Genomic DNA, 11,761 nt, shown 5'->3' on the forward strand with positions numbered 1-11,761 from the left:
AATTTGGGTGATAACATTTCATTTCTTTAGAACAGAGGTTTATCTTGACTACCCAAGAAAACTCTATTAAACAGTAATAACAGTATTTCAGTTATCCTACCTGCTGCCCCTTGGAGGAAGGCCTGGTATCACACATTCCAAATCTGTTCTGAATCACCTGAACTGAACAGCAGGCTGCCTGTCCCAAACACAGGGCACTTGCTCTCTGGTGAGCTGTTTTCACTGAGCACCCACACATACTCCATATCCTGAGAAATCCAGCCTCTGGAGAGGACAGTAAGGGTTGTTTCTGGGTACAAGGCAACCCAGGACCATGCCTGTACAAATAAGATGATACAACAGCATTCTTAGCATGCTTTTCCTCAGAACTCAAAACTCCAGAACAGCAAGGGATCCAAATCCAGACTCTAGAGATAACACATCTCACACTACAGCTTAGATGCAATCAGCATTAAGTGCTCAAAAATACATCCTAAGAGTCACTAGTGTTCTCTCACAGCATTTCAGATTGGTAGGACTGGAACCCAGCAGGGCCATATTTTTTTAAATGGCGGTGTCATTTCACACAACATCAGACATTTTTGTGTCGCATTTGGCAAGTTGTTTATGAGACTATGCTGAGATTAAAGGTCTTTCTCTTTTGCATTCAGGAATTTCTTAGATCTTGTTGACCTCTTTAATCAGCATATTTAGGTTCTTTAACAAGACCATCAAAACAATGAAGGTGTTTCTTTCCATTTCTATTTAAGGAATTAATTTTGTATTTGCTCAGGTCTTCCACACAGCCTTTTCAGTTTTCTCTAATGAAATGGCTTTCATGTCCAAATGCAAAATATTCTGACAGATTTCTGGGTGCTGGTAGCATTTACGGAGTTCTCAGAACAAGAATAACTACTCTAGTTTTTCCATTGAACCAGGGACTCACTTCTTCCTATTTATTTGCCCTTGGTTTATATGCAGTCCATGTAAACAAAATCCACGTATTTTATACTTTCCAGCCATGTAAAAGTTGGTTGTTTTTTTTGTTTTCACTCATAACAGGAAAAAGTGATTCCTCCCCTGTACTTGGCACTGATGAAACCATACCTTGAATTCCGTGTCCAATTTTATGTCCCTCCTTTCAGGAAAAGACACTGAGGTGCTAGAGTGAGTCAGGAGAAGGGTGATGAAGGTGGTGAAGGATCTAGAGCACAAGTTCTGTGAGGAGCAGAAGGGGGTGTTCAGCCCAGAAAAAAGGAGACTCGGGGGTGACCCTATCACTGTCACAAGGAGGCTGACAGGAGGCTGCGGCCACACAGGGCTTGGCCTCCTCTCCCAGCAACCAGAGACAGGACAAGAGGACAGTCTCAAGCTGTGCCAAAGGTTCAGGTTGGAGATGAGAAGGAATTCCTTCACAAAAAGGATTATTAGACATTGGAACAGGATGCCCAAGGAGGTGATGGAGTCACCGTACCTGAAAGAATCTAGGATTGGATGTAGCACTTGGGTCTAGTTGACATGGTGGTGTTAGGTCATAGGGTGGACTCGATGACCCAAGGTCTTTTCCAACCTAATTGATTCTGTGATTCCTTTTTTTGCCCTGTTTTCCCTCACTGAGACAAGTTTGAGGCTTCTTTGATGCTGTTTTCTTCATATTTCCTCTCTCATTCATGGACTGAGAGAGGCTGCACAAACACCTAACCTTCTGTGTGGGGAAGAATCGTACTTTTTTGTACAGCATTCGGGAGGCGTAGCGCCGTCCCGAACTCCGGGCTCCGTTCAGCCTGCCCGGCTCCCTCACGGCCGCGGCACGGAGCCGCCTCACGGCACGGAGCCGCCTCACGGTCCACACTCCGGCCGGCTGCTCTGCGCATGCGCACTCGGGGCGCGGCGGCCGCGTTCTCCCTCGGTGGCCGTGAGGGCGGGGCGTGCCCAAAGTGGGTGCGGCGCATGCGCGGCGCGGCTGAGCTGTGGCGGCCCCGCGCCCAGGTGAGGGGCGGCCCGACCCGGCCCGGCCCGGCGGGAGGCGGCCGCGGCCGTGAGCGAGCGGTGGCTCGGGCCCTGGGGCCCTGGGACTGTGCTGTACCTGGTGCGCCTCGCCGTGTGGCGGGGCGGTGGCTCGGGACCGGCAGCCGAGTGGCTCGGCCCGACTGCGCGGGCTCTCCTCGTGCCGCAGGAGTGTGGCGTGCGGACCCGGGAGGCGGGGTGGATTGGGTGGGAGCAGCGGCACGGACAGCCCCGGACGGCGGGGTGGGCGCCCGGTTCTAAAGGGGGTGCGCGGGGAGGTCCTGCCCGCCGGGCCCGGGTGGCTGCTCGGCCCGGACATGAGCATGAGGTTTCTCACGCCCGTGCCTCGGGGGAGTGGCACTTCTGGTTTGTTTATTTTCGGTTGTGGTTGTGGTGTTTTGCTTTTTTCTGTGAGAGAAGGTGGTGTGTCAGCCCTTCCCAAAGCTTCACTTAATGCAAAGCTGGCAGATGAGGTGTTCTTACTCTATTTTTAGTTCTCTTTCCTGTTTTGGTTTGAGGTGGTCTTGGTTTTTTGGGGTTTTATTTTAGATTAGCATTTCTGCTTATCACTTTCTTAAAAAATACATTTGTTTTGGAAAGGGTTAAGTGATGAAAGCGTGGATCAGGTCTTAAACCACTTCTTCCATTGCAAGGATAGCATCTAGGTTGTGCTTGTGTAACCATGTTTGTTCATCCGTGTTAGCAGGCAGGCAGGTGTGACTGAAGATGGAAAGTAAAAGTGATGCAAGTGGCTACTTGAGGAACTTTTCTTCTGCTGACCATAATTCCATCATTCCTGCAATAGACAGTCATATTCCCATTTCAGAACTCAGTACTGGTGCTAAGACTCGGTATTTTGGAGCACGCTTCTAGCAAAGTTGGCAGGGCCTGAAGAAGAAACTTGGATTTTTGGTGTAGATTTTTTCAGAATGTCTGTTACAATGTCATTTGAAGCAGCTTGTAGTGCATACTGTTGCTGATGGACTGCTGGCCTGACTATGATGCAGACTCCTGAGTTCCTGTTTTTGTAATTTAAATATAAAACTTAACATTGAGTCATAACTTCAGTGGGTTACTTTATAGGGAAATAATTTCTACAAATAATAGTAGAAATTATTTCTGCACTTAATTCTGTTAGTTTTCTGTTAGCCAGTTTCTCAATTACCTTCTTTAAGAGAAGCAGAAACTTAGTCTTACTGGATGATGCCTACCTTCAGAAAGCAGCTGAAGGTTGTAAGAAATATGTAGTGTGGGAGGCCATAATGTTACTACATTTTTCTGATTTTCATAGCTTTTAGTTTCAGCCTTTCAGTGTTTTCATTCTGGGTATGGGCATTTCAAAGGCTCTGTCTCCCCTAGGAGTGTATTGCAGTATGTGTTGCTCTTTTAGCAGCAGATTTCTTTAGCCCCCAGTGTGTTCACTAGTCACTCATTCTTTTCTCTGATGACTTACTCTACTCTTGAGAATGAAACAAACTGTGTTAGCAAAACCACAGCTTTGCAGGTTCAGCTGTGTTTATTGTAACAGCTTCACCCAGCACAACTGTCTTGTTTTGCAATTCAGCCCTTGGGACAACAACGCTTTCGTAAGATAAATAATGCCCTGAGTAATTCCTGTTCTTGAAATAAATGTTGTTTATGAATAGCCTTTAATTTTTAGTTTGTTTTACCTTTTTGGGGTGGAAAGATATGTCCAGTACATTAGCTTTTGATCTGAATTTCATTCTTTCAGCATTTTGAGATATTTCTTAAAGTCTGCAGTTAAATCACTGGCAGTATAAAGGGAGATACGCAGCTATCCTCCATTGTTATCTTAGAGTGATGGAGCTTTCTTTAGATTCAGATAAAGACCTTTCTTTGTCCTTAACTGTTTTTGTAGTTCCTCAATGGAAAAGGTGTTGAAAACTGCCCACGGCACCATGGAAACACTCAGACAAAGCAGTCATCTACTGACACTGGTGAGGAATTGCTGGGCAGAGTGAAGGAAATGAAGAGCTCCAACCATCGCTCCAAAATGGCAGCAGCAGAATCTGACAAAGACTCCGGATATTCAGGTTTAGAAGAACACTGTGTTACCTTTTTTGTGTGTTACCATGCTGAGGCTGTGCTTTAATTGGTGATGTTTAACAAATCTGAGTAACCCCTTCCAGTTTGTGTCTATTACCTTGGAGGGCCTTTCTATGCAAGATAGGTTTCACCTGCAATCATCTTACCACCAAAGTTTTATGAAGTGGAACATTGCCAATTTACAAAGTTCATCTTGTGAATTTGAATGGCATGGGAATTTAGAATTAATGGAATAATTTTAGACTCTAGAGTCTAGAAGTGAAGATGTCAAAATTACTTTTTCTTTGCAGTGATGAATGAATTGTTGAATTATGCTGGCCAGTGTTTCTTATGATCTGACTATATTGTCAGTAGAGCCTGATAAACCAGAGGGTAATGGTTATAACATCAGTAAGGTAATAGACATGATGTGCCATTTTAGTACTCAACAAAACTGTGCAAAAATGACCTTCAAACAAGATAAAAAAGTACTTCTATGAAAGTTCCCTTAAACAAAAAAAAAAAAAGTACTTTCTATGAAAGTTACCTGCTTCACTGGGTTTTAGATAAAATTTCAAGACACCAATGCCTGCATCGCAAACTGTGGATGTGGCAATGCTGGAGCCTGGAGTGCTTTCCTGTATCAGTTTTTAGACTAATGCAACCTTCATGATACTATGCAGTCCCTTGGAGACTAGGTTCAAAAGAGCAGAAAGTAATAGATTTTTGGGGTAGAAAATGTCTGTATAAGAACTGACCTGAAATACAAAGCCTTTTATTAGAGGCTGTCTGACAGCTGTCATAGCAACTTTAGTTCTGTAATATCAACAGAATTAAACTTTATTGTTCTTTATGGCAACTTGGTTGAAGGAGGTAGAATGTTAGAACTGAAAGGCATGTAAGCATGTTGCATGTGAACAACTAACAGCTGAATTGTGCATCTGGCAGATGGAAGTTCAGAATGCCCAGGTGCCATGGAGCACACGGACTCGGAGGACGTGCTGAATGCGCTGTGTTGGAATGCAGAGGATGGACCTTGGCAATGCCCGAGGACCACAAGCAGCTCCTTTCCTGCCCTATCTCCTATGGTTGTTATGAAAAATGTGTTGGTTAAGCAGGTAGGGAAGACATGTCTTGAAAAATATTGCATGCTCTTAATTTTTTCCTTTCAAAAAAGATTTTGTAATGTTGTTGCAGTCCAGGAAAAAAATTGGTAATTTAAGAAGTTCTAGTATGATTGTCTGTTCTTTTGAGAGGCAGCTGGAATCACTGAAATGAAATGTGAAATAGAGAAACTCTGCTCAGTCTCCTAAACCTCTTTGTTTCAAAGGAATCCCACCAAAACATGTTTTCAAGAATGTTATGTGACTAGCACCAAAGATTGAACAGAAAAGGGTGATTTGCTTTTGAAAGCTGCTGTTGTTTATTATCCAAAAAAAAGATGATGAAGTAGGATGATAGGTTTGCTTCCTCATTCTTAGATTCTAGAAGTGCTTCAATGGAAAACACAAATCCAGATGTTACAAATGAAAAAGTTAAATCCTTATCTGAAGTTAGCTGTGGTACTTCTGCTTTAATAGTTGTTTCACTTAATTGCATATGATGGCTCACATTGCACCAATTACAGCCCCTATTTATGTTCTTCAGTATTCTTGTGATGTTTAGTTCCTCCAGCACATCTGTGAGACCCCCTGTGTAACTTTAACATTTTAACAGAAGGTATGAGAGGTACGGTCATATTATTAGACTTCGTGCTCTGTGCTCACTCTTTTTTGGAGCAGAGCAAAAGTTCTTCAATGTTTTGTATTAGAGTACTTCTGAGAATACAGTGGGTAGGGGAAAAAAAAATACATAAATCCTGATTCTTTTTCTACTGAACCTGTTATGACAACAAGCAAGACCTAATATTCCCTGTTAGTATTTAACAGATTATGCAGTTGTGGGGGAGGTGATTCTGCTTTCTGAGCATCGTGCTTTATCTTGACAGGAAACAATTTTATTTTATAGTCACATTCCTAGATGTGTGGACAAATTACTGTGTAAACAAATGCTGAAGTTTTTGTATGTAAAGTCAGGAATAGCCAAGCTTCACCAAAGGCTGATAGCCTTTGGCCCAGAGCACAAAAATTAAGGCATTACCTGCACTGATTCCAGTGTTAAACTCCAAGTTGTGTTGCAAATAAGAAAAAGCAGCTGCTAATAATAAGTAGCGTATATGGAGAGAGATATTAAAAAAAATACATCCACATATATATAAAAAACCCTGGTAGTATAGGAGAAAGGAAATTTGGCAAGGAAGACTTGGAGATGGATAAAATGTCCACACTTGTTTCTCTTGAGCATGCATCGTAATATCTAATCTATGATTAAAGACAATAATATCAAATTGAAAAACGTTAACTACAATAAAGGAAAGCAAGAAGTCTAGGTCAGAATAATAATGAAATGTCTTTCTGCCTTTTTTCATTAGGCCTAGTTAGTTCAGATGGTCATCTTTTTAAAATGGTCGTTTCAACACAGCGCTCAGTTGGGGTTGCTGGACCAAAAAAAAAAAAAAAGCAGCATCCAGTTAGTGCTGTTTATTTCTTCCAGTTTCAGTTTCCATCAGCATCATCCTTCTATCTTGGAACCACTGTGATCCTCTACAGTGGTTGTTACCTGCTGGCCCAATTTCACAATGTAAACAGCTAACAGTAATGATGCTAAAAAAAAAAAAGTCACGTGGTGATTAATGCCAGTGCTGATTGTGGTAAGGTTTCTGTAAGTCTTGTAAAAGTCTTTAATAAGTGGGAAGGCTTTTTAGGCAAGTGACAGTGATACATCAAGAAGTTAGCTTTCATTAAAAAATGCAACAACACACACAATTTGCAGAGTTAGTAAAATCAAAGTGGCCTTCTCTACTGAAAATGAGAATTTGACTAGGAGAACTAGAGCAGAGTGCTATGTGAGAAGGAAAAGAAAAAAGAACAGAGATAGGAAGAAACCCAAGAGCAAGATAAGCAGTTACCACAGCTCTTTTGGCCTCAATGAATATGGGGCTCTGCTGTGCTAGGTGCTGTTCAGCAGTGCAGTTAATGGCAACTTCTGGCTCCAGACCCTTGCTTCTTAAGGCTGCCTGTTCTGTCCTGTGTTTGTATAGCTACAGTATTTATATGCTTCCTCACTCCTTACATCTCCAGATATTTTTCTTTTGAATGTTCTTTCTTCTGTGTTAAGGTAGTAATATTTATTTTTACAGGTAGCTGTTCTGTACCCCTATTCCATAAGCATCTTGCCCACTGAACCAAAGAAACATTGTGTCAGAGTAGGTAATTGAATCTTATCTCCAAGTCTCAGTGTCCTAATCAGTGGGTAATACCTGCTTTTGGTAAGTTCCAAGTCCTTTACTGGGGGAATGGACTTTAGCAAAGCATGTTAGCATTTGCCAGTTTAAAACTTATGAGACTGGTGGAAAGCATATGGATTTTAGATGACTTAATATAGACTAAAAATAATAATATATATTTGTGGTAGCTAAAAACTGTGCCTTCAGAGCAGGCCTACCAGTTGTGTTCCAAGTTGTAAGGAATTGGAAAAGCAGCTGACAATATATTAGTATAATTGTAGCAGTGATGGCTTAAATAGATTAAGAAGTGAGATTTTGCTTTAGACAGAAGTAGTGTCTCTTGCTGGACCATTTGATGTCTTTGGAGAAAAGCAGACATGTTTTTGGCCAGAAGATCTCATGAAGATCTGTAGTAAGGTGTTGGAGGAAAAAGAGGTAATGTCTTGTAAAAATTGATGTTTTCCCCTATATTCCAGAGTATGGCTCGTGGGAGGGAATAAAGCCTTGGGCATTGTTCTTGAAATAAAATGCTTTTAAGATTTATCAGTGCACACTGTTTCCCCAGAGGTATATGAAGTTAAACTCCTCTGGGCTTATGCAGGCTTTTCTCCTTGCATTGGTTGAAATTCAGCCTTTTTTTTTCTGTTATATAGTTTTAAATTTACTGAAACTGTGTATTGTACTTCCAATTACAAGGCTTCCTGAACAGCTGTTGTGTATCTTAAATAACCATTTCAAAATCTTGCTATAAGAATAGATTTGAAAAGATTTGAGTTGCTACCTTTCAAGAAAGAGGGAGCCTGATTTGTTCCTAAAATGTCTATGCAATCTTTCCTTGACTCTTAAGATATTTCATAACAGAAAGCTTAATTATTTTTCAGTTTTTCCTGTGCAGTTGTAGTTTGACCCTAAGTCTGGGTCAAACTTTTAATGAACATTTTACAATATAAGCTTGCACTGTAATCCTCACTTAGGAAAGCATATATAAATTCAGATTGAATTGTTTTTAAATACATCTGCTGTTGCATAGTAGAAGGATTATGGGTTACAGCTTTATTTCCAGCATTACACTCCACTGTCAGAAAAAGACAAGGATGAGTTTGATAGAAAACTCTTCACACATTAATTGGACAGTATATATCAAATGTAGAAAAATGGCACAGTCCACCTGTTTTGTTTAAATTTGTTTTTATCATCTTCTACAACACTTCTGTAAGACTTGTGGTTTTTTCCCTGTTTGTGCTTCTCAGGGGAGTTCATCACAGCTCCAGTCTTGGACTGTGCAGCCATCCTTTGAAGTGATTCCAGCTCAGCCACAGCTAGTGTTTCTTCGTCCATCAATCCCACCTCCCATTAGTCCTCACCCTGTTGGGAAAAAGAGAAATGACTCCACTAATTACCTGCCCATCCTGAATTCTTATCCCAAAATAGCACCACAGCCCTGCAAAAGAGATCACTCCTTTGATCTGGAAGAATGTCAGGAAACCACTTGCCATAAACGACTCTGCACAGAAGCACCCAAGATGGAGACTTCTCCTGGACTGATGAGCACAGGCTTGCCTACTAGTTCTTTTTCCCACCTACCAGTTAGCTTTAAGACCCCTCAGGATTCTAGCCAGCAAAGTTCTTCAGCACTGGTGACAAGTGGAAAACTGTCAGCTCTTCCTGGTTTTCATCGTGTTTCCAGCGATGCTCAGAAGGTGCCAGGTTTGACTCCCCTTTTGCCTTTTGGAGCTCTGCAGGCAGCAAAGTGCACCCTTCACGAGGGCGAGAGTGCGTCACAGACTGCGGTGCCTTCTGCGGTGTGGAGCCCTCCGTTGATACCAGAGGAGATTTGCAGCACCCCTGAGCTGCTCTTGCAGCAGCAAAGCAAGTGCAGGCGCTTTCAGAACACGCTCGTGGTGCTGCGCAGGTCGGGACTGCTGGAGATCACCTTAAAAACCAAGGAGCTCATTCATCAGAACCAGGTGACGCAGGCTGAGCTGGACCAGCTGAAGCACCAAACACAGCTTTTCATAGAGGCAATAAAGAACAATGCTCCACAGTCATGGGCAGAGCTAGAAGCATCCCTAACAGGATCTGATAAAGCTGATAGCAACCTCGAAGACCCCACTTATCCCAACATGTAGTAAAAATGTGCGTAGCTGTTGGTCAAGTTATTTCTGTGCCTCCTTTTTCCTGTCTCAGACTTCTACTTGAGCATTTTTTGAGTCCAAGATTTGTAAAGTTGCATTGCCATTAACAATTTGTCTTCAGAGCCAGCTGTGGGACTGGAATAGCATGGTGGGTTCCAGGCAGAATGGGTACTTAGTACTGTAATGTGACCTTGAATTTCACGCTAACTCTGTGTAATTCGTTGGTCTGAAGAAGTTTGTATGTGTTCTGCTGGCATGTTCCCATTCTTGAAGTGAAGACAGTCGTTTGCAGTATTCTGCAAGCATCTTCTTATTCCCATCTTCAGATAGTTGTTTCTGAGAGTGCAGCAGCAGAACAGGCCCCACTGTTGGGCCATCATCACTTCCAAGTAGGTGAAGGGAGTTGGTGTGAGGTGAAAGAAGTCCTTCTCCCATCCCCTTCCTTATTTTTCTTATTTAGAGAAATGGAATAGAGAGGAGAATTTGAAGTTCAGAATATGTATTTTTAGGAAGCAGTTGCCCTAGAAAACAAGATGATGGGCTCAGGGTACGTAGAGATGAAAGGGAGGCAGAAAAAATGAAGTCCTATCGTAGCTGTTTGAGACAAGGAAAAATGAGTCTACCAGTGACCTTCTCCATTCTATATCCACTGCTCTAATAGAGTATAAAGGAATGAAAAACTTGCTTTGCAGGGCAGTACCCTTTGACTTAGGGAGACTTAGCTGGTGGAAATCTCTCATAGTCCTTATAGTACCACATGGACTTTTTCTCTGACAGTATGGAGGGTGGGCTGAAGTGGGTGTGCTTATAGCTAATGGGCCTTTCTGCTGGTGTAATTTGTATAAATATATGTTCAATAAATCTGTGAATAAAGTTCAGCAGCTAGTTAGAAATCTCCTACTGGGCATCAGTCCAGACTTAAATAGTATTTACTGAACTAGAAAAATCCACTCTGGAACTCATACTTAAATCTGGGGCTCCTTAGGAAGCATATCCCTAGATATGGGAAACCTTAACTCAACATCTATAAAAAAATAAGGATGTTGAAGGTTTCTGGTGGTAAATGTGTAATCAGGTACCATTCTGTTCCGTTTTCTTAGCTGCCTTTATTCCTGGGAGCCCTGATAAAGCTTTAAAACAATAAGGGCTTTCCTTTCTTGGCTGCAATGTAATAAAATAGGTTAGCTTGAAAATGCATTTGGAAAATTAGTTGACTACATCAGGACCGGGATAAGTCCAGATTCTGGGCAGGATCTGAAAGTGGTCCAGTAAATTTGAAAAGTGTTAGCCTCTGAATGGAAACTGTAAGCAGTGAACTCACAGTTTCTTTTGATCCTCAGAGCAGCAAGATTTGTTATTAAGAAGTTAGCTGAAGACAGTCTTGGTCTAAACAATCAGATGGCCTGCTGCAGCTTCAGCTGTTGCTGACAACTTACAAGTGGGGTAGCTTGATGTGTCAGACAGACTGGTTTTTGTATTAAGTTTTAATAAATGTTGGTATTTTTGATTACTTTTACTATATCTTTTTGAAATTCTACTGTTCTAGTTGGAATGCAGGTATTTTCTGTACTTTCAAAGCCCATTGCTAGCTCTGAATACAGTAGCCTAACACCTCTGTTATAGAACATGACCTTTTTGCTAAAACTTTACAGAAATTGACTGTGAAATATGAATTAAATAAAGTATGTACTTGAAAAAGTTTATGGATTATTTAGTGCTGTTGAACTGCAAAGTCCCTGGTCCCAAAGCATGCTTTAAATACAGCTCCACAGCAGCATGTTGCCCATGTGGGAAAGTGCAGATACAAAAGTGATACTATGATGTGTCTCTTTGGAGTGAGTCATGTGAGCTTTAACAGTATCTATGAATTAAAGGGTCTCTGGGAGGAGCATGCATAGAAATGGGCTGTACAGAGCTCTAAAAATACATTGTCGTGGGTGACCACTGCCATAGATCTGTCATGAACAACCTGGAAGGATTTTTCCATCTCTGAGCTGTTGTCTCCATGATGACTGTACATTATGCTCACCGTCTGTGCAGGGTGAACTCCTACGCTGTGTCTTAATCCTGTCAGCTGGGTATGCAGAACTTTGAAATTGTGAAGTAAGAATCTTGGCTACTGGAAGAATTACTGGAGTAAAAAATGTTACACTCTTCTCTTGAAGAACATTTTCCAACTAAATCTGTATACCACCGAAACACATTTCTTCAAAATGTGGCCATCTTTATGTGGTTTTTGGTTTTTTTTGTTCAAATGTGACTTGCAGGG

The 11,761-nt window shown here is 41.8% G+C and overlaps 1 protein-coding gene across 2 annotated transcripts; it reads left to right on the forward strand.

Moving 5' to 3' along the window:
• The first annotated feature begins 1,929 nt into the window (after positions 1-1,929).
• Positions 1,930-11,193, forward strand: CIPC (CLOCK interacting pacemaker). 2 transcript variants are annotated; one of them, XM_058806579.1, is made up of 4 exons: positions 1,930-1,968; positions 3,866-4,040; positions 4,981-5,150; positions 8,608-11,193. In XM_058806579.1, exons 1-4 carry the CDS (start codon positions 1,930-1,932, stop codon positions 9,484-9,486), a joined length of 1,263 nt encoding a protein of 420 aa, XP_058662562.1. In that variant the 3' UTR covers positions 9,487-11,193. The 2 variants fall into 2 exon arrangements, with proteins under 2 accessions (XP_058662562.1, XP_058662563.1); XM_058806580.1 differs by lacking the exon at positions 1,930-1,968 and adding an exon at positions 2,026-2,068.
• The last annotated feature ends 568 nt before the right edge of the window (positions 11,194-11,761 follow it).

This window comes from Ammospiza caudacuta, chromosome 6, assembly GCF_027887145.1.
Source record: "Ammospiza caudacuta isolate bAmmCau1 chromosome 6, bAmmCau1.pri, whole genome shotgun sequence".
Taxonomy (NCBI): domain Eukaryota; kingdom Metazoa; phylum Chordata; class Aves; order Passeriformes; family Passerellidae; genus Ammospiza; species Ammospiza caudacuta.